The following is a 23,167-nucleotide window of genomic DNA, read 5'->3' on the forward strand; positions in this document are numbered from 1 at the left end:
TAGACTCCTGAATATCCAACTGAGTGATTCTTACTCTAAATCTAGCCATTATCCACCAGCTTATTTGTAAAATGCCAAGTTGGGTTCTTGGGATAACTCTTTAAAAAGAAGCAGAGTTTTGTAATGGTGCTAATCTCGGGTGCTTGAGCACGTTACCTGTTAATCCCAGGACCATCCTGACACATTGACAATTCCAAACTACCGTGAAGTGGTTGAGTTGTTGAGGTACAGAAGAAACCACCTGACAGAATGTGCAATTGATATGGATTAATCATCTAACATGCTTTTGAGTGCAAGTGAGTGCTGGGCCGCTATCTAGGACTAAGGATTTACATCTGCTTGTCTCTAAGAGGGGAAAAAAGCCTAAAAGATACTCAAGAAACCAAACAGAATTATTCATCCTCTCCATTCACATCTTCACTCTTCTCCGTGTCACAGTTGGGCAGGGTTTCAATGCTGTTCTTCAGTTCTTCTGCTTCCTCCTTTCCCTCCAGCTCATTGTCATCTTCCTCTGTCCCTTCGTTCTTGGAGTCTATAATCTGTGAAAGTTCAAAGTAAATTAATTACTAATCTACATATATATCATCATAAACTACTTAGTGATTCATTTCCTTGCGGGCATTTACAGGAAAGTAAAGTAAAAGAGAACTTATGAAAAACTATATATAAACAAAGACTAAAAACTAATGTGCAAATACACACACACGCACACACGCATGCACATGCACACGCACACGCACGCGCACACACACACGCACACACGCACACTCACACACACACGCACGCACACACACACGCACACACACACACACGCACACGCACACGCACACACACACGCACACACACACACACACACATAAGTAACACTAAACACATGAGAGCTGTAGCCCTTGAAAGTGAGTTTGTAGGTTATGAACTCAGTTCAGTGTTAGGTGAATGAAGCTTTCCTCACCGGTTCGGGGGCCTGATGGTGGAAGGGGAGTAAATGTTCCTGAACCTGGTGGTGTGGGCTCCAAAGCTCCTGTTCCTCCTACCTGCGAAGAGAACAAGAGAGCATGGCCTGCACAGAGTGAGTCCTTGATGATGGAAAAGCATGGCCTGGGGGGGGGGGGTCATTGATGATGGGGGGAGATGTTATTGTAGTTATGTCTCGCCCCAATGAGTGGGAGATCAGGGCTGTTTAACCCTCTCACTATGAAGCTATGGAAAGACCTTGAGCAGGTTGGGACTTTATTCCTTGGAGTGTCAGAGACCGAGGGGGGTGGTGTGATTACCTTATGGAGGTATATTACATTATGAGGGACACAGGGTAAATGCACGCAAGTTGAAGGTGAGAAGGTGAAGAATTTAAAGAAAACTGAGGGGCAACTTCTTCAAGCAACACACATCAAAGTTGCTGGTGAACGCAGCAGGCCAAACGAAGGGTCCTGACGAAGGGCCTTGGCCTGAAACATCGACTGTACCTCTTCCTAGCCTGGCCTACTGCGTTCACCAGCAACTTTGATGTGTGTTGCTTGAATTTCCAGCATCTGCAGAATTCCTGTTGTTGGCAACTTCTTCATCAAAGGGATGACTGGTATATGGAACGAGATGCCAGAGGAAGTAGTTGAGGCATGTACAATAATGACATATAAAAGTCAGTTGGATTAGTATGTGATATGGATGATTATGTATTATTAATAATAATTATTGTTATTTATCATAATATTAAGTAATTTAAAGGATATGCTGGCATTGGAGAGGGTCCAGAGGATTTGCACAAAAATAATCCTTGGGATGAAAGAGTTATTGTACGGGGATCATTTGACGGCTCTGTGCCTGTACTCACTGGAGTTTAGAAGAATGAGGTGGGGTAGATCTCAATGAAGCATCGGATATTGGAAGGCTAGGTAGAGTGGAAATGGAGCAGATGTTTCCAACAGTGGAAGAATCTAGGACAAAGAGCACAGCCTCTGAATTGTGGAATGTCCCTTTAGAACAGAGATGAGGAGGAATCTTTTTAGCCAGAGGGTGTATTTATGGAATTCATTGCCACCGATGGTGGTGGAGGCCAAGTCACTGGGTATATTTAAAGCAGAGGTTGATAGGTTCTTGATTAGTCAGAGTGTCAAATGTTATGGGGAGAAGGCAGGAGAATGAGGCTGAGAGGGATAATAAATCAGCCGTGATGGAATGACAGAGAAGGTTTGATGTGGGGGGGGGTGCTGAATAGCCTAATTTTGCTACTACATCTTATGGTCTTGGTATTAAGTTTTTATTATTATTATTAGAGGGATGTGGGCCAATTATTAGAGGGAGAGGGAGAATGTTACCCAGGTTTTCTGCATTTTGGATATGGACTTGGATTATCTTTCACTGGTTTTTAACCTGGAACCTACCAGCCTTCTCCTTCCCACCCTCCCCCCACCTTCTTTATAGGGCCTCTGCCCCTTCCCTCCACAGTTCTGATGAAGGGTTCCTGCCCGAAACATTGACCGATCTTTTCCACAGATGCTGCCCGACCTGCTGAGTTCCTCCAGCGTGTTGTGAGTGTTGCTTTAAAGCATCTTTGGACATTGAGATACAAGAGATTATGCAGATGCAGGAAATCTTGAGTAACACATGCAAAATGCCAGAGGAACTCAGCAGGTCAGGCAGTAACTATGGAGGGGAATAAACAGTCGACATCTCTTTACCATGACATGTCTGTATGTGGCCTTCTCTACACGACGAGGTCAAATGTAGGTTGGAGGAGCAACGCCTAATATTCCATCTGTTTAGTCTCCAACTGGATGGCATGAACATTGCTTTCTCTAAATTCCACTAATTTCTCACTCTGTTTCAAATGGTTCTCCCACTCTTTTGCTTTCATTCCTGGCTCTTCTCTTCCCCTTCCACGCCCTCAAGTCCTGCCCATCTCCTCCCTCTGGTTCCCCATCTCCTGCCCTTTCCACTTTCCTCTACTATCAGCTTCGTTCTTCTTCAGCCCTTTGACTCTTCCACCTCCCAGTTTCTTACTTCATAACCCCCTCCCCACCCACCTTCCCCCTCACCTGGTCTCACCTATCACCAGCCAGCTTGTAGTTCTTCCCCTCCCACCACGCTCTTATTCTGGCTTCTTCCCCTTTCCATTCCAGTCCTGATGAAGGGTGCCTGTTTAGAACGTTGACTTTATTCCTCTCCATATTCCTCTTCATTCCTGACCTGCTGAGTTCCTCCAGAATTCTGTGTGTGTTGCTCTGGATTTCCAGCATCTCTTGTGTTTACAATTCACTGCACTTTCTCTGTTGTTTCGGACATTGATCAATCATTCTGGACACCTCTACAGGACATACATGGGCGACAAAGAGCACACTCATTCGAAAGTTGATCGAATTAGAAATGTTACCTCATAATCATCTGTTGGTAAGGAGTTGTATCCTGCGTAGGGAAGTGGACTTTTGATCTCCATCTTGTAAATCTTGTCATTGTTGAGCGACGGTTGGAGTTTAATCATTTCCAAGTCGGCCTGGTCCGTGTGCTGGGCATCGATGGCTGCCAGCTCACGTTTGGAGAGATGGTGGACTATCCCAGCACCGAAAGAATCACCGATCACGTTCACCGACGTTCTCATCCTGTCCCTGCAATACAAAGACCTGTCACTGCAGTGCCTAGTGAACCTGAGGTTGGGGGCATTGCTTTGGTGTTTATACCTCTGGAAGGGGGAGGGACAACACAACATACCCCAGGCAGGAGATCCATACCCTCGGGTTCAACAAAAGCTTTTTCCCCACTGCCATCAGGTTCCTAAACCCATCTGAAAATCCCTAATACTACCTCAGAATGTATTTCTCTCTCTCTACTAGTATCATTATGTTCATTTTGTTGTGTAAGAAATGTCAAAGATCAAAGGTCAAAGATCAATTTTATCCCCATATACATTTACAGGTATTGGGAAATTGCTGTGGTGTGTTGACACAACATGGAACAAAAAACAACATTCAACAATTATAAGAACAAAGAATTAGATAGACAATAAACTGAGGTAAAACGTGTGTGGGCCATGCCAGTCATAGCTCAAACTGGGCATGGCACCTGATGATAATGAGGATGAAAATGTGTATAAATACAGAAATACTTAGAGTTAATGTTAATTTTGGGTATCTTATGTTGACCCCAGTATGCATGGCAAAACACTTGTGGGCTGCTCCCAGCTCATCCTTGGGTGCACAGACAACTTTCTAGAGCAGCAGTAATCCGAAAGCTTTACAGAGCCAGTTGTGTAATCGGGGTTCAATACCCGCCTCTGCCTGTAAGGAGTTTGTACGTTCTCCCCGTGACCGCATGGGTTTCCTTTGAGTGCTCTGGTTTCCTCCCTCATTCCAAAGGTGCACGGTTAGGGTTAGTGGGGTGTGTTGGCACCGGAAGTGTGGAGACACTTGTGGGCTGCCCCTAGTCCACATTCATGGACGGTTTTGGTCATTGGTGCAAACGACACACTTCACTGTTTCGAGCTAAACTTTAAAAATCTGAACACAAATGATACGTTTCACTGTATGTCTTGATGTAAATGTATCTGAATTAAAATTTATTTTAACTTCTGTTTGTCCTTGTCTGGTGCTGCTCCCGCAAAAAGCCAGTTTTCACATCACGTATACTCAGGGTCCCCAACAACGAACACGAAGCTGAACTGCTGTATGAATGCTCCCCAACACAGAAGCCAAGCACTCGGGATGCTGGACATGGAGAACGAAGTTAGCATTGCTGGAAATGGTCAGCAGACCAGGTCTGGCCCACGGAGTGATGGAGCTATGGAGTGGTACTGCCTTTGTATCACAGAGAACTATCACTGATTTCAACAGGTCAGGCAGCATCTATGGAGGGAATAAACAGTCAATGTTTTGGGCTGAGGTCCTTCTTCGGCACTGGCTGATTGTCGTTTTGTGGCAGCAGGGCAGTGCAATACAGTGGAGTCCGTTTCATTGGGTCATCAGTTAATTGGGGCAGGCACATATTTGGAAGAACCCGTAAAGCACAAAAACTAATTGAGAAAATCATCAGGATTCCTTTGTTCATTTGGGACAATATGCTGCTTAATGGGGATGGTGCCAGAGGATTGGTGTATTGCTCATGTGGTTCCATTGTTTAAAAAGTGTTCTAAGAGTAAACCAGGCAATTATCGGCCTGTGAGTTTGAAGTCAGTGGCGGGTAAATTGATGGAAATTATTCTTAGAGATGGTATATATAATTATCTGGATAGACAGGGTCTGATTAGGAACAGTCAACATGGATTTGTGCGTGGAAGGTCATGTTTGACAAATCTTATTGAATTTTTTGATGAGGTTACTAAGAAAGTTGACGAGGGTAAAATGGTGGATGTTGTCTATATCGACTTCAGTAAGGCCTTTGACAAGATTCCACACAGAAGGTTAGTTAGGAAGGTTCAATCTTTAGGCATTAATATGGAAGTAGTAAAATGAATTCAGCAGTGGCTGGATGGTAGATGTCAGAGAGTAGTGGTGGATAACTGTTTGTCAGATCGGAGGACGGTGTGTAGCAGTGTGCCTCAGGGATCTGTACTGGGTCCAATGTTTCTTGTAATATATATTGATGATCTGGATGATGGGGTGGTAAATTGGATTAGTAAGTATGCAGATGATACTAAGATAGGTGGAGCTGCAGATGATGAGATAGGTTTTCAAAACTTGCAGAGAGATTTAGGACAGTTACAATAGTGGGCTGCAAGATGGCAGATGGAGTTTAATGCTGAAAAATGTGAGATGTTACATTTTGGTAGAACTAATCGAAATAGGACATACACGGTAAATGGTGTAGAACAGAGGGAATGCTGTAGAACAGAGGGATCTAGGAATAATGGTGCATAGTTCTCTGAAGATGGAATCTCATGTGGATAGGGTGGTGAAGAAAGCTTTTGGTTTGCTGGCCTTTATTAATCAGAGCATTGAGTATAGGAGTTGGGATGTAATGTTGAATTTGTATAAGGCATCGGTAAGGCCAACTCTGGAGTATTGTGTACAGTTCTGGTCACCAAATTATAGGAAAGATGTCAATAAAATTGAGAGAGAGTACAGAGGAGGTTTACTAAAATGTTGCCTGGGTTTCATCTCCTAAGTTACAGAGAAAGGTTGAACAAGTTAGGCCTTTATTCTTTGGAGCGTAGAAGGTTGAGGGGGGACTTGATAGAGGTGTTTAAAGTTATGCGGGGGATTGATAGAGTTGACGTGGTTAGATATTTTCCATTGAGAGTGGGGAAGATTCAAACAAGAGGACATGGGTTGAGAGTTAGAGGACAAAAGTTTAGAGGTAACATGAGGGGGAACTTCCTTACTCAGATAGTGGTAGCTATGTGGAATGAGCTTCCAGCAGAAGTGGTTGAGGCAGGTTCTATGTTGTCGTTTAAAGTTAAAGTGGATAGATATATGGACAGGAAAGGAATGGAGGGTTATGGGCTGAGTGCAGGTCAGTGGGACTAGGATAAGGTAAGAGTTCGGCACAGGCTAGAAGGGCCAAGATGGCCTGTTTCCGTGCTGTAATTGTTATATGGTTATATAGTTAATTGTGGCTGGAGGATGTTACCTAACTAGTGTCAGACATGTGCACTTATGTGGCCATTAGCCAGGACACTATGCTTAGAGTGAACAGTTTTTAAATAACATCAGTTGTGTGTTCCTATGTTCAAAAAGCAGTGACTTTTGACACGGAAAGCTGGCAAGGAGTAAGCAGTAAGACAATTCAGAGTTGTTTTGCTCACTGAGGTTTCAAGCATTCAGGTTTGGAGTTGCCAGAAATGGATCGAGAGTGAAAATGAAATGACTTCACGACTTCAACTAGTTAGGAGCTACAAAGAATTTGAAGGTATCAACAATCAACTTGAATGTTACAATGAAAATGAAGTCCTGGAGAATGCAATCGTCAAAAATTGTATGAAGACAGTCCTTTATCTGCGCTAGGTGTCTATTAGGATTTTTTTCATTTAAACTCATTCAGAGGAACACAGCAGATGAATTCCTCTGTTGATACCTTTCAGGAACTAATACACAGTTTTATAGTACTGTAGTAGTATTGACAGTGTTATAATTTGTTCTGTATTTTATTTAAGCAGATAATTTGTTACTCAGTTAAACGGTAGTTGGCCCTTTTTATACCTTTTTAACTATTTCCATGACACTTCAGCTAATGGGGGCAGCGACTTATTTGGACCAAAATGTGTCCCAGTTAACTGGAATCAATTATATATAAAGAACCTTACTCTCAGTTGCAATACATTCAATACATAGACAGATAGATAGTGAGGTGGTGTTCATGGGTGCATGGTGCTTAGAGATATCTGATGGTGAAGGAGAAGAAGCTGTTCCTAAAACATTGAGTATGGTTCTTCAGAGGCTGAGAGAACTGCCATTTTCCGCACATCCCTATCCCATTTTCCTTGCCTTATTCTCATGGTCCAACCTATGTTCTTACCGCCCTTCCTCGATCCTCCGACACCCCGCAGACCCACATATGCACCACCCAGCCCTAGTCCCTGAGTCACCCCCGCTTGGACCTACTCACAGCAGCCAGTCGACTGCGATGAGGAGGCTGATGTCCTGGGTGGGGAGACCCACTGCCGTCAGGATCAGGAGCATTGTGACGAGGCCAGCGCTGGGAATGCTGGCAGCCCCAACACTGGCTAAGGTGGCCGTCAGGCTGATGAGCAGAGAGAGAAAAAAAAATGAGAGATCAATTCAAGAAAAAGGCTGAAATTTAAATATTTTATTCTTTTAAACTTGGAGCAGGAGTTCCCAACCTGTGGTCCACAGAACCCTCAGTTAATGGTAGGGTCCACAGCAAAAAAAGGTTGGGAACCCCTGATTTATAGACACAGCAACTAACAGACTTTTCCGGCCCAATGAGCCCTCACTGCCCACTTACACCCTTAAATATAAGATGGATGTGCAAGCTTTAGAGAGGGTGCAGAGGAGATTTACAGGATATCAAGAAAGGTGAAGCAATATAGGGCCTTTCTCTTTGGAGTGAAAGAGGATGGCTTTATGGAGGTGTACAAGATGATAAGAGGCATTGATCAACTGGATATCCAGAGAATTTTCCCAAGAGTGGAAATGGCTAATACAAGGGGGTGTAATGTTAAGACGAATGGAGGAAAGTATGGGGTGGATGTCAGAGGTAAGTTTTTTACACAATGGTAGGTGCATAGAACATCCTGGCAGGGGTGGTTGTAGAGGCAGATATATTAGGGGCATTTAAGAAACTCTTTAGATAGACACAAGGATGATAGCGAAATGGAGAAATATGTAGGAGAGAAGGGTTAGGTTGATCCTAGGGTAGATTAAAAGGTCAGCACAACGTGGGCTGAAGGGCCTGTACTGTGCTGAAATGTTCTATGCTTTATATGCTTTATACTGGAGGGGAGGAGAAGATGGTGGCACGACGCAGCGCGCACGGCCGCTCCAAAATGATATCGTATTTGTTAAGTAGGGGCCATGCACAATCCTGATTTAATGGAGACAGATGTGAGGAGCACGGAGGAACATCTGGAGAAACTTCTGAAATGCCCGCTTTGCTGCCGCTGCTACTGTGCGATTGAGAATCTCCGGAGGGGAAGGCCACAAATCCTTGGCTTTGCCTATTGATTGTTGCCGGGGCCGGGGTCGAAGCGCTCGGCAGAGATGGTGCTCGGTGCTCGGAGTCGGAGGGCTAGTCGGAGGCTCAAAGTTTTCGGACCGACTCAAGAGTCGGCTGTGGTCGGGTGCTTCCAGGGTGCTGCATCGGCAAGTTTGCGGCACTGGAGGTTCATGGCAGTGAGAGTTTTTCTTCCTTCTACCATCTGCGTGAGATGATGGGACTTTCGAGAGACTTTGAGACTTTTTTTTTTACCGTGCCCACGGTCTGTTCTTTATCAAATTACGGTGTTGCTTTGCACTGTTGTAACTATATGTTATAATTATGTGGTTTTTGTCAGTTCTTTTAGTCTAGGTTTGTCTTGTGTTTCTGTGATATCATTCTAGAGGAACATTGTATCATTTCTTAATGCATGCATTACTAAATGACAATAAAAGAGGACTGCGTGTCCTCATAATCTAATCTAATAATCTAATCTAACGTTTATCAGACTATCCCCTCCCTATCTCCATCAACTGGGCCTAACAAACTGCAGTTATACAGTGTGCTGGGGAGACAGCATGTGTAGCATTGAGTGCAATTTGGGTCTCCTCTCCAAAGGCAGGGTAAGGGTATGACGTGAAGACTCACCAGACTGGTGCCTGGGATGGCACTTTGACGTACAAGGAGAGATTGAGTAAACAGGACCTGCCTTTTCCAGAGGTTAGATGAATAAGGGGGAGGCACGGTAGCACAGCAGTTTGCGTAACACTTAACAGCGTGCATGACCCAGGTTCAACTCCCATTGCTCTCTGTAAGGAGTTTGTATGTTCTCCCCACGACCGTGGGAGTTTCTTTCAGGTGCTCCAGTCTCCTCCGCACATTCCAAAGAGGTACAGGTTAAGGTTATCAGGTTGTAGGCTTGCTATGCTGGCGTGAGATGTGTGGTGACCCTTGTTGGCTGCCCCCAGCACATCCTCAGACTCAGTTCATCACTGATGCAAACTACTGGATGTGTTGTGACAAAAAAAGGCAATCTTTAATTCACCAGGCTGGTTCCTGGGATGTCAGCTTTCACATATGAGGAGAATTGAGTAGACTTTAGCTATACACTCAGTGGCCTCTTTATTAAGTACACCTGGTACACCTGCTTGTTGATGCAAATATCTAATCAGCCAATCGTGTGGCAGCAGCTGACATAAAAGCATGCTGACATGGTCAAGAGGTTCAGTTGCTGCTCAGAACAAACATCAGAAAGGGCAAGAAATGTGATCTGACTGACTTTGACTGGGAATGATTGCTGGTGCCAGATGGGGTGGTTTGAGTATCTCTGAAATGGCCGATCTCCTGGGATTTTCACGCACAACAGTCTCTAGAGTTTAAACATCCAGTAAGTGACTGTTCTGTGGGCGAAAACAACTTGATAATGGGAGAGGTCACAGGAGAATGGCCAAACCACATGTTACGATGTGCAGAAGAGCATCTCTGAACGCACAACACGTTGAACCTTGAAGTGGATGGGCTCCAACAGCAACCAGACCATGGTTTATCACACGTGTGTCAAAACATTTTGTACAGTGATGAGTCTGAACCCGAGCAGACCTGACCTGTGTTAGAGGGATAAGAGGGTATCTCACTGAAATTCACAATATTCTCACACAGGTGGACAGGCTGTATATAGGAAGGGTGTTTCCTCGCCTGAGAAGCCCGGAGTCAAGGGTCAGAATAAGGGGTGGTCTAATGAGGAATGGGACTCGAGGAAATGTCTTCACTTAAAAGACCTTGGAATCCTTTGCCCTAAAAAACCGTGGAGGCTCAGTCATTGAGTCGTTCTAAATGAGTTCTGGATAGTCAGCAAATCAGTGGGGCTGATGATAATGGTGTAGAGATCCGTTTTCACTTTGACATGAAAGAGTCTTCTTCTGTTAACCAGTTGCAAAAAAAAAGACAAATTAAGTCAACTGTCAATCAATGCTGTAAAGCAATAAAACATTAAAACTTCCAAGGGGGTGAATGTTTTTTTTATAGACACTGTAGCACATCCGTCTCTCGGTGGCCTGTGGGTCAGACCCTGCTGCGGAGGGTAAAGGCCAATGGTTGAAGTCGAGTCTGTTACAGGGTGGAGGAAGGGAGAAGCAAGTACAGTAAGGAAGTTGTGGCCTTGGCACAGGGATGTGGGGCTCTCCCTGCCATGCCAGTGGGAAGAGATGGGTCACTCACCTGACTGTAATGATCTGCCCTGGGTCCAGCATGATCCCGTTCATCTGAGCGATGAAGATGGCCGCCACTGCTTCGTAGAGGGCCGTGCCGTCCATGTTAATGGTGGCGCCAATGGGCAGCACAAAGCGAGTCACCCGCCGGTCGATGTGCAAGTTCTCTTCTAGGCAGCGGAAGGTGACGGGCAAGGTGCCAGCGCTGGACGGGAGAGAAAAAATGAGGGGGAGGCAGTGGAAATGCCGAGGCGTCGAGGGAAGTCAGTTGGTCAGCAGCTGAAGGGGTAGGATCTGAGTATCTTAACACCATTACGGTAACAACGTGAAAGCTATGTCGAATATTAATATAAAGAAAGTATAAAAGATTTTCTAGGAGTGTCCCAACTCTTCATGATATCATCAGGAATTTGGTGAAGGGAAGTTGCATTCTGTGTGAACGGGTAGGGCTTTCAGTCGGAACGGGTTGGTGACTAGCAACTGCTATTTGGTTCATTAATGTCAAATACACTAAGGTACTGTGAGAAACTTTGTTTTGGATGTCATCCAGACAGATCGTTTCATCACCTCTGTGCATCCAGGGAAAATAATGACAGTGCAGAAGAAAGTTTAATAGCTAATGAAAAAGAGAAATGCAAAGAAGCAATAAGGTGCAAGGCTATGACAAGCTAGATTGTGAGGTCCCACCCATGTACCTATCCAAATTTCTCTTAAATGTTGCAATTAAACCCAGTTCCTCTGGCAGCTCAACCCACATTCTGAGTGAAGAAGTAACCCCTCATGTTCATCTTAAATATTTCATCTTTCATCCTTAACCTATGACCTGTAGTTCTAGTCAGGTCCAACCTCAGTGGAGAAAGCCAGCTTGCATTCACCCTATCTATACCCCTCATAATCTTGTATACCTCTCTCAAGTCTCCCCTCGTTCTCCTGCGCTCCAGATAATACCATGGGGTAGCACAGTAGTGTCGCGGTTAACGTAATGCTATTACAATGCCATTGAACCAAGCTCAATTCCCGGCACGGTCTGTAAGAACTTTCTTCATTCTCTCTATGACTGCATGGGTTTCCTCCAGGTGCTCCAGTTTCCTCCCACATTCCAGAGAAATATGATTTTGTAGATTAATTGGTCACTTGGGTGTAACTGGGCAGCGCAGGCTCGTCGGATTGGAAGGTCCTGATACTGTGTTTATCTCTAAATAAAATTAAAAAATAAAAATAAAGTATTACCTTGTTCAACCCTTCCCTATAACTCTGGTCCTCATGTCCCGGCAACATCCTCGTATAAATTTTCTCTGCACTCCTTCAAACATGTTGATATCTTTCCTGTAGGTAGGTCACCAGAACTGAGCACAATACTCCAAATTCAGCCTCACCCATGTCGTTAGCAATTTAACGGCCAACTCTGTGACCAGGTGGATAACTGAGTTGCTGGCCCATTGATAATGAGGACAGTGGGCCAGATAATGACCCATCAGAATACCGGATCTGTCAGACGCTGGATCATTGGGACCTTCCTACAGTGGATGAAGCAGTCCACAGGGGATAGAGAGAAGCAGAAAGAATTTTTCCACTATTTATTTATTATATATACACTCAATGGCCACTTTATTAGGTACAGCTGTACAGTGGAGAGCATTCTAACTGGCTGCATCACAGTTTGGTGTGGGAGGGCAATCTACTGCACAGGATCGAAATAAGCTGCAGATACTTGCGAACTCAGTCAGTTCCAGCATGGGCACTAGCCTACCCAGCATTCTGCATGCCATCAAGCAGCAATGCCTCAAAAAAGGGGCATCTGTCATTAAGGACCACCCCCCCCCCCCCCCCCCACCATCCAGGACATGCCCTCTTCTCCTTGCTACAATCAGACAGGAGCCTGAAGAGACACACTCAACAATTCAGGAACAACTTCTTGCCCTCTGCCATCAGATTTCTGAATGGAAATTTGAACCCATGGACACTGCTTTTTTTTCTCGTTTGCACAACTTTTCTAATTTAACTTATATATATTTACTGTCATTTGTTATTGTGTATTGTAATGTACTGCTGCCACGAAACAACTAATTTCACCCTATATGCCAGTGATATTCAACAGGATTCCGTGCACCAGCTTGCTAATGCAAATATCTATTCAGCCAATCATGTGGCAGCAACTCAATGCATAAAAGCATGCAGGCATGGTCAAGAGGTTCAGTTGTTGTTCAGGCCAATTATCAGAATAGGGGAGAAATGTAAACACTAGAAATTTTGCAGATGCTGGAATTCCAATGCAAAATACATAAAATGCTGGAGAAACTCGGCAGGTCAGGCAGCATCTATGGAAATGTATAAACAGTTGACATTTTGGGGCAATACCCTTCTTCAGTTCTCAGGGAAGAAACGTGATCTAAGTGACTGACTGGGGAATGATTGTTGGTGCCAGATGGGGTGGTTTGAGTATCTCAGAAACTGCTGACTTCTGTTCTCAGTAACCTTTAGAGCTCAACAGCGAATGGTGTAAGAAACAAAAACATCCAATGAACAACGTTCTGTGAGTGAAAATGCCTTGTTAATGAGAAAGGTCAGAGGAGAATGGTCAGACTGGTTCAAGCTGACAGGAAGGCAACAGTAACACAAATAGCCACACATTACAACTCTGGTGTGCAGAAGAGCATCTTAGTACTCACAACACTATCTATATATACCGTATATAGATAGATAGATAGATATATAGATTTATTATTTCTTATTTTATAGTATATTTCATCTATTGCTCTGTACTGCTGCTGCAAAACAACACATTTCACAACATATGTCTGTGATAATAAACCTGACTGCGATTCTAAATCTGTACTGAGAAAGAGTAGCTGGAGGCCGCTTTGTGAAGTGGGTGTTGGCACTGATGACATTATCATGAAGGCTAGCAATATCATGAAGGATACTAGCCACCCTGTTCATGGACTGTTTGTCCCACTCCCATCAGGGAAGGGGCTACGCAGCACCCAAGCCAGGACCACCTGACTCAGAAACAGTTACGTACATCCCCCAAGCCTTCAGGCTGATCAACACCTCCACCTACTAATCCACCCCACCACCCCTCCTTCCACCACTATATCCACATCATCCATTCCTCTCCACAGCCCCTCAGCACCTTTCACCTACCGCACCACCCCCCACAACCACGGCCACTTTACACTTACACTCCGCACCTCATACCTACACTGACGCAGTCACTGTCCTGCTGTGTTTCCACATGTCCTGCTGATACCTAGAAGAGTTTCTCTTGCCAAGAGTCACTTTGTGACTTTATCACTTCCTGTCAGAGTCACCTTATGTACAGATACTCCTGCACCTAGCGTCACTTTGTGTACAGTCTATCAGTCTACATATATAAACCAATCTTACTGATATACACAGCCACACTCAGTCACTTGTTGGTCCATGGTCTCCTCTTGTGCCAAAAAGAGGTCCCCCTCAGGCTAGAGAAGCAACATCGCATATTCCACCTGGGTACCCTCCACCCTGATGGTATGAACATCGATTTCTCCTTTCAGTGAACAAAAATTCCCCTCCCCTCCTCTGACCTTTTAACTTCTCCTCACCAGGCTATCACTTCCCCTGGGTCCCCTCCTCCTTCCCTTTCTCCTATTGTCCTTTCTTCTCCAGCCCTTTACCTTTCCCACTCACCCGGCTTCACCTATCACCTTCCAGCTAGCCTCCTTCCCCTCTCCCCCGACCCCACCTTTTAACTCAGGCATCTCGCCTCTTCCCTTTCAGTCCCGATGAAGGGTCTTGTCCCAAAACGTCGATGGTTTACTCTTTTCCATAGATACTGCCTGGCCTGCTGAGTTCCTCTTGCATTTTGTCTGTGTGTTGCTTTGGATTTCCAGCATCTGCAGATTTTCTAGCGTTTGTACTTTATCGGATTGCTTTCATATTTATAATAATTGTGTTTTTATTGTGTATTTTTATGCTGTGTTGGATCCAGAGTAACAACCATTTTGTTCTCCTTTGCACTCATTTATTGAAGAATAACAATAAACAATCGTGAATCTTGAATTGTGTTTAACCTGTTGAGAGAGGAAGTGGGAGGCTAGAGGGTCCAGGCATTCAAAACTTTGATTATTAGATCATTATTGTTGTCGGGCCGTCTGGTGGCGCAATGACATCGGCGCTGGACCTGGGAGCGGAGGTTCCTGGGTTCGAAACTAGTCGGGTCCACTCCCGAGTACATTTTCCATCTGTACCAGGCTGAGTGTCAAGATCACAACTCGACCTCGTAAAACAAAGGGAAAATACTGCAAAGATGTGTGAGGAGTGGCACGCCACACAGTCTCTCTCCTGCTCCGTGCCTTGTGAAAAGCCATGAAAAAGACATCATCAGGGACGTACGCACGCACACGCACACACACAGGCGCGCACACACGCACACGCAGGTGCACACGCACAGACTCGCACGCACACAGGCACACGCCAAAAAAAAGATTATTATTGATGTTATAAGACTATTGAATGATTCACTAGTGTGATAAGATAGACTGTTGATTTCGCCATCTACCTCGTTATGATCTTGCACCTTATTGTCCACCTGCACTGCACTTTCTCTGTGACTGCAACACTTTATTCTGCACTGTTACTGTTTTACCTTGTACTACCCCTATGCTCTGACGTAATGATCGACCTGTGTGAACGGAGTGGTACAGTAGCATAGTGTTTAGCACAATGCTTTACAACAGCCAGCTGAGATCACAGTTCTATTTCCACTGTTGTTTGTAAAGAATTTGAAACTTCTCCCCCTGACTGCGTCAGTTTCCTCTTGGTGCTCTGGTTTCCTCCCACAAAGCTCATTCTTTGCTTACAGGATGTATAGTTTTTCATAAATTCAATTGTATTTCTTTACTTTCCTCTATATGCCAACAAGTCAATTAACCTCAAGGTGTACGTGGTGGCATAAATGGGTGGCATGGTAGCACAAAGCTTTACAGATCCAGTGACCCGGGTTCAATTGCTACGTTCTTCCCGTGACCGTGTGGGTTTCCTCCGGGTGCTCCGGTTTCCTCCCACAGTCCAAAGACAAACCGATTGGTAAGGTTAATTGGTCATTGTAAGTTGCCCCGTGATTAGGCCAGGGTTAAATCAGGGGTTACCATTTAGTGTCAGTGAGTTGTGGGCATGCTGTGGTACCAACAGAGTGGCAACACTTGCAGGCTGCCCTCAGCACATCCTCACTGATTTGATTTGACACAAACGACACTGTATGCTTCAATGTGCATGTGATAAATAAAACTAATCTCTTCGATATGCTTTTCACTGTACCTCAGTGTACAGAACAGTAATAAACCAGTTTCCCAGGAATCCAGGATACCTTCCATCAGTTCTAGACCACTTGGAGAAGGGAGGAGGGAGGAGGAGGGCTTCCCCTCCTGGAGGCAATTTTGGGATGCAGACAAGTCTCATATCTGCCTCATAGGTCAGGAATACACAAAGGGATGGATCAGATAGCAGGGTCCAAGACTGGATGCCTGGAGAGGGAGGTACACACCAAGGGCTCGGCCTTGTAGGAGACATACATAAGGAATAAGGGCACACTGGAACAATGACAGACAAGACGGAGAACAGGGATCCCCCGGCACCATCCACCACATGGGAATGATAACAGGCAAGGTGCAGAGTAAAACTCCCCCTGCACCGTCCCACCACACACACTAAGCCACAGCCAGCACAGGTTGAGTGGAAAGTACAGCTCCCTCTATACCATCCATCAGAGACAGGACAGGCTGATTTCATTTCACATGTCCAAGGCAGCAGGTTTGGGTGGGGAGGAGGACTGGTGATCCTACCTGGATGCTGTTCCTAGAGCTGTGATCCAAGCTTGGAATATCCCCCCAAAGAACGTCAGTGGGCTTTTCCTCGTCAGCATCAAATAAATGGAAGGGAGAATGATGCCACCGTGGATGATGAGGCCTACTATCACCGTCACCATGTACATCCCCAACTGCCTAGCAACGGCCTCCAGATTCTTGATGTCTGCAATCTTCCCACAGATCAGGGAGGCGATTCCCAGAGGAGAGTACCTAAAGAAAGAACAGACTTACTCATCTGCCAGGAGGAGATCCAAGTGCCATACTCCATTAGAAACTCCATTTCATCCATGCTGGCTCTGTTGCCCAGAGAGTTAGTCCCCTTGACCAGTGTTTGACCCATGGCCCTCTAGCCCCTACAATCCATCAAGATAAGAGCCCATTATATAACGGGAAAGATACTAGCTTTGATAGATGATTGGCTGATTGGCAGAAGGCAAAAAGTCAGAATAAAGGGGGCCTATTCTGGTTGGCTGCCATTGACTAGCGGTGTTCCTCAGAGGTCAGAATAGGGACCATCCTTTTCACATTGTACAGTTTGTCAATGACTTAGATGATGGAATTGATGGGCTTGTGGCTAGGTTCGTGGACAAATGACGATAGGTGAAGGGGGAGTCAGTGTTGAGGAAGCAGAGAGTTTGCAGTAGGACTTGGATTGATTGAGAGAATGGGCAAAGGAGTGGCAGATGGAATATAGTGTGGGGAAGTGTATGGACCTGCGTAGACTATTTTCCAAATGGGGAGAAAATTTTAAAAACTGGAGGTGCAAGGGGACTTGGGAGTCCTCATACAGGATTCCCTAAAGACTAACTTGCAGGTAGAGTTGGTAGTAAGGAAAGCAAATGCAATGTTAGCCTTCATTTTGAGAGGACTAGAATATTAGAGCAAAGGTGTGGTGCTGAGACTTTAAGGCAGTGGTCAGACCACTCTGGGAATATTGTGAGCAGTTTGGGCTCCTTATCTAAGAAAAGATGCGCTGGTATTGGAGAGGGTCCAGAGGAGGTTCACAAGAATGATTCTGGGAATGAAAAGGTTAATGTATGAGAAACATTTGCTGGCTATGAGGCTGTACCCACCGGAGTTTAGAAGAATGAGGGGAGATCTCATTAAAACCTATCAATTATTGAAAGGCCTATTAAAAGTGGGTCTGGAGAGGATGGTTCCAATAGTGGATGATTCTGAGACCAGAGGGCACAGCCTTAGAATAGAGGAACGTCCATTTAGATCAGAGATGAGGAGGAATTTATTTAGCCAGAGTATGTGAATCTGCGGCAATGAATATATTTAAAGCAGAGGTTGGTAGATCAGGGTGTCAAAGGTTACGGGAAGAAGGCAGGAGAATGGGGTTGAGAGGGATAATAAATCAGCCATGATGGAATGGTGGGGCAAACTCAATGAGCCAAATAGCCTAATTCTGCTCCTGTGTCTTAGGGTCTTATGTACTCATCTAGGTGGTGATTATATGCTGCTAATATGCCCGCCTCCATCACTATTTCTGACAGCTCATTTCTTTGTGTGAAGAAGCTGCCTCTATGTCCCTTTTGAATCTCCTACCTCTGATATTAATCTCTCTTTTTTCAGCACTCCATCCCAGGGAGAAAAACCATGTCCTTTCACTCTGTCTATGCCCCTCATGATCGCATATACCGCTATCAGATCTCAATCTCCTACGTTCCAGGGAATAATGTCCCAGTCTACACAAATGCTGTTTGTAACACAGGCCTCTAAGTCCAGGCAATGTCCTGGTGAACCTTCCCTGCATTCTGTCTAGTTTAATAACCAAAAGAGGCCACACCAACATCTTAAATAACTATGGACAGCGTCATTTCTCAGCTCCTGTATTTCATGTCCTGACCAATGAAGGCCAACATCCTAACAACTGTTTCATCACCCTGTCATTGATCTATTGGAATGACAAAAACCCTATGATCATCTTCACAGTGGCAACCTTGCTTCATTAGCAATTATTCTGCTGAATCTGAGGTTCATGAATCAAGTCCAACCCCAGACTTTCAAGCTCCTGGTCTGAGCTGCTGTCAGAGGTAATGGGAAGCCTTGCCTACCAGCATTAGGAGGGTGGAAATGAATGCATTGTACCACTAGGTGGCGCAGTGGCTAAGTGAGTGAACCAGTAGCCACGATTTAGACCACACTGTTCTGGAGAATGCAAGCTGTGACCAGGATAATCATAGGGAATTAGGAAAAAAGACAATTGGGTCAAAAGTTAATTTCAATAACCACAAAACCACCAGATCATTGCAGAAACCCATTCACCAGATGACAACACAATGACACAGTGAGTAGAGTCAATGCCTCACAACACCATTGACTGCGGTTCAATCCCAACCTCTGGCAATATCTGTATGGAGTCTGCATGCTGTCCCTGTGACTGTGTGAGCTTCCTCTGGGTGCTCTGGTTTCCTCCCACAGCCCAAAGCTGTGCAGGCTGGTGGGTGAATTGGCTGCTGTGAGTTGCCTTGATTGTGTGGGTGAGGGGTAGAACCTGGGGGGATTTGAGGGGAATGTGGGTGGAATAAATTGAGATTAAAGTAATGGGCTCGATGGTCCGCGGACGGTAGGACAATGGGGCAGTTTCTCTGCTATGTGACCCTATGGCCCATGTTATGGAAGGAAATCTGCCAACCTACACATCTCCAGCGCCACCAACGTGGTCTGTTCTTTACTGCCTCTTCAGATTGTAAAGGGTAATGTCAGCTGGCGTCGCTGGTGAGGCACACATCCCGCTGGTGAATGAAGACAAAAGAATGGAAGAGTCTTTTCAGAGACTCTTAGGCAGGTACATGGAGCTTAGAAAAACAGAGGGCTATGCAGTAAAGAAATTCTAGGCAGCTTCTAGAGTAGGTTACATGGTCGGCACAACACTGTGGGCCGAAGGGCCTGTAATGTGCTGTAGATTTTCTGTGCTCTATGTTCACCACTTGGTCCTGGGTCAATGGAAAATGCATGATCTGGACCTTTGAGATTTCAATTTAGAGATAGAGCCCAGTAATTGGCCCTTCTGGACCAGAGAGCCCACGCCACCTAATTCCACCCCTGTAACCAATTAACCTACTAACCCATACATCTTGAGAATGTGGGAGGAAACGCAAGTGGTCACTGGGAGAATGTACGAACTCCTTACAGACAGCAGTGCAAGTGAACTTTGGTCGCTGGCGCTATAATTGGATTACACTGACCTCCCAATTTTTAGGAGCTTACTGTGCACAGTTGGCTGCTGCATCTCTGACCTCACAACGCTTCACTGATTTCATTGGCTGGATGCTAATATCAACCAAAATGCACCAGAAATACATACCCTTTACTCCTAATGAGAAATGACCCGTAATGTCAACAAATACTCCTCTGATGTACAATGGCCAAAACTCAAAGAATAACATAAGCATCAAAATTGGAGTAATCAATTCTTTCTTGCTGTATTTAACTTTGCCACGGAAATTCCTAAATTCTCATTCATCTCAGACTGAGCCCGTTCGAAATCTGTGGTTGTCCCTTTGAAGACTTAGATGATGAAGCCTCAGAAAGCCCAAGAGACATTGGAAAAGCGCAGAGCAGTGTCCTGCTTGGCCGATGCTCTGTGTCTTACCACATAATCATTGAGACCAGCCTCATGATGATCTCGTTCAGCACGTTGAAGAAGTCAATCATCACCTGAGCTCTTTCTCCCATCTTGCCCATGGAAATCCCAAACGCAATGAAGAACCCAATCAGACCTAGAGGACAAATGGCAATAGAAATAATCAAACACTCAGACAGATGAATAGATAGGTAGGTAGATAGATTGACAGATCAATAGATGGATAGATAGGCGGAAAGATAGATGGATAGGTGGATAGATGGATGAATAGATGGATAGATAGATAGATGGATGGATAGATGGAAAGATAAGTGGATAGATAGATGGATAGATGGATAGATAGATGAACAGATGGTTAGATAGACAGATAGACGGATGGATAGATGAATAGATAGAAAGAAGGACAGACATACAGAAAGAGATGGATAGACAGGCAGGCAGATAGAAAGACAGTTATATCGATATAGATAAGATATAGATACAGTTTGGGTGAATGCAAGCAGGCTTTCTCTCCTCAGGTTGCATGAGAGTAGAAGCGGAAGACATGGGTTTAGGGTGAACGGTGAAACATTCACTGGGTTTCCTGAGCTGGAACTTCTTCCCTCAGAGAGAGGTGCAGGTGTGGAACGAGCTGCTAGAGAAGAAGGAGGATGCAGGCTCGAATAAAAGTTTGGACAAGGAGATGGTTGGGAAGGGTAGGGAGGGCGTTAGCCCAGGTGCGGGTCAGTGGGACTAGGCAGAGTAACAGGTCGGCACTGACTGCTTGGGCTGAAGGGTCTGTTTCTGTGCTGTAGTGGTCCAGGACTCCATGACTCTGAGCTGTACAGAGTACAGAGAAAATTTACAATGTGGTGGTGCCCACTTTATCCGTCATGTTATTGATAGGTACAGTCAAACTCCTTTTCCAGTCTGAGCTCCAAATATCCCCACGTGTACTACTCAACTCAAAAAACAATAAACAGTACAAGTCAAAGTTCAAAGCAAATTGATTGTCAGAGTACATATATATAATTTATACACCCCCATACAGTATACGTAGGGATGTATGGGGTTTCCAGGTAGGGGTAGTACCTGTGGTTAAGGGGCTTGTTGTGTCCACTCTGGGATAGCTCACTCACCATTGGTCCCCACCGGGCACTCAGCTCTCATCTATGAGTTGCTCCCTCTCAACTTCCCAAAGTCTCCCAATTAAATCCATTACCAGTTCAGGAAATACTCTTTATTATGTACGTAGTCATTTAGTGTGGGATGATTATGCAAGCTACAAATACAGAACATCAGGAACATGACACGCCAACATTTGACCTTCTCTGTTCTTTTTCACCCTGTCCTCCTCAATGGCCTGAGCCCCGAGGGTATAGTGAAGGTGACCTCTGTTCCCCCGGCCAAACTCCAGTCTCGCTGTAGAGTGTCCTTTTTTTTATCTGTGCCCCCAAGCAGCAAGGGCTAGTTTGGTGTTCAACTCCTGGTAAGCCAACAGTGGCCCTGACAGCTACCAGGTCAAAGGTGGATCAAGTCATGGGGCCATACAGCATGGAAGCGAGCCATTTAGGCCAATTCAACCTCAGCAAGCTGGTCCCAGCTACCCGCACTTGGCCCATAGCCCTCTAAACCTTTCCTATTGATGTACTTACCTGGATGGCTTATAAATCTCACTAATGTGCTCTCCTCAACCACTCTTGTCGGCAGCTTATTCCAAATACGCACTATCCTTTTGTGAAGAAGCTTCCCTGATGTCCCTTCCAAATCCCTCCCCGCTGATCTTTAACCAATTCAGCACATCCTCCCAGGGAGAAAGACAATGTGCCTTCACCCTGTCTATGCCCCTCGTGAACAAATATATCTCTATCAGGCCAACACTCAGTCTCCTGCATTCCCAGGATAAAATCCTAGTTGATGTAACCTCCAGTTAACTCAGGCACACAAGTGCAGGCAACATCCTGGAAAGTATTTTCTGTATACAGTACTTTCTAGTTTAATTACATCTTTCTTATAACAGAGTGACCAAAACTGTAAGCAATATTCCAAGTGTGGCCTCACCTGTGTCAACATAACTTCCCAATTTATAAACTCTGTAGCCTGACTCATAAATACCAACATACCAAGCACATTCTTCATCACACTATACAACTGAACACCGCTTTAAGCAAACTATGTATAATGACCCTACCATTTATTATACCAGTCCTACCCAGGTAACCAGAATGGAGAACTTCCCTCAGAGCCAGCAGGAAGAAAGTACAGGCACCTCAGCACGAATACCACCATGTTCAGGAACAGTTACAACCCCTCAATTATCAGGCTCTTGAACCAAAGGGAATAACTTCACTCAACTTCACTTGCCCCATCATTGAAATGTTCCCATAACCAACAGATTCACTTTCAAGGGCTCCTTATCTCATGTTCTTGGTATTTGTTTTTATTATTATTATTCCTCCTTTTTGTGTTTGCACAGTTTGCTGTCTACTGCACTCTAGTTGAGTAATCTAGTTGGGCAGTCTTTCATCGATTCTGTTATAGTAATTAATCTATTGAGTGTGTCACCAAGAAAATGAACCTCATAGTAGTATGTGGTGACATATTTGCACTTGATAACAAGCTTACTTTGAACTTTGAACTATCCCTGGAATTATTTACTTGTGTCAACCTTTCCTGCCCACTCATTTGTGCTGAACACTTGTATGTGTCCAGGACAACGAAGAGGGCAGGAAAAATATCACTGTGGACCCGACCCACCCTGCAAACTGCCTTTTTCAAATGCTCCGTCTGGAAAGCACTATAAGACTATTAAAGCAAAAACTTCGAGCCATCTTAAAACTTTCTTCCTCCAGGCAGTTAATCTGATCAACTTTTCTAGTTAGCCCACTCCAACCTTTCTTGATCATTAACCCTGTCACTGCACTGTGAACAGTTTAAACCACTTTTTATAATGCTGTTTACGT

General features: G+C 44.9%; 1 protein-coding gene across 1 annotated transcript in view; it reads right to left on the bottom strand.

Moving 5' to 3' along the window:
- Positions 1-392: 392 nt before the first annotated feature.
- LOC140204643 (excitatory amino acid transporter 2-like) overlaps positions 393-23,167 on the bottom strand; it is a 71,396-nt gene continuing 48,621 nt past the window's right edge. The window contains exons 6-11 of the mRNA XM_072271340.1: positions 20,235-20,361; positions 16,610-16,843; positions 10,798-10,992; positions 7,531-7,665; positions 3,368-3,599; positions 393-539 (exon numbers count right to left, since the gene is read on the bottom strand). Coding sequence (XP_072127441.1) covers positions 393-539; positions 3,368-3,599; positions 7,531-7,665; positions 10,798-10,992; positions 16,610-16,843; positions 20,235-20,361 — 1,070 coding nt within the window. The remainder of the gene's footprint in view (positions 540-3,367; positions 3,600-7,530; positions 7,666-10,797; positions 10,993-16,609; positions 16,844-20,234; positions 20,362-23,167) is intronic.

Source organism: Mobula birostris, chromosome 11 (genome assembly GCF_030028105.1).
Source record: "Mobula birostris isolate sMobBir1 chromosome 11, sMobBir1.hap1, whole genome shotgun sequence".
Classification (NCBI taxonomy): Eukaryota; Metazoa; Chordata; class Chondrichthyes; order Myliobatiformes; family Myliobatidae; genus Mobula; species Mobula birostris.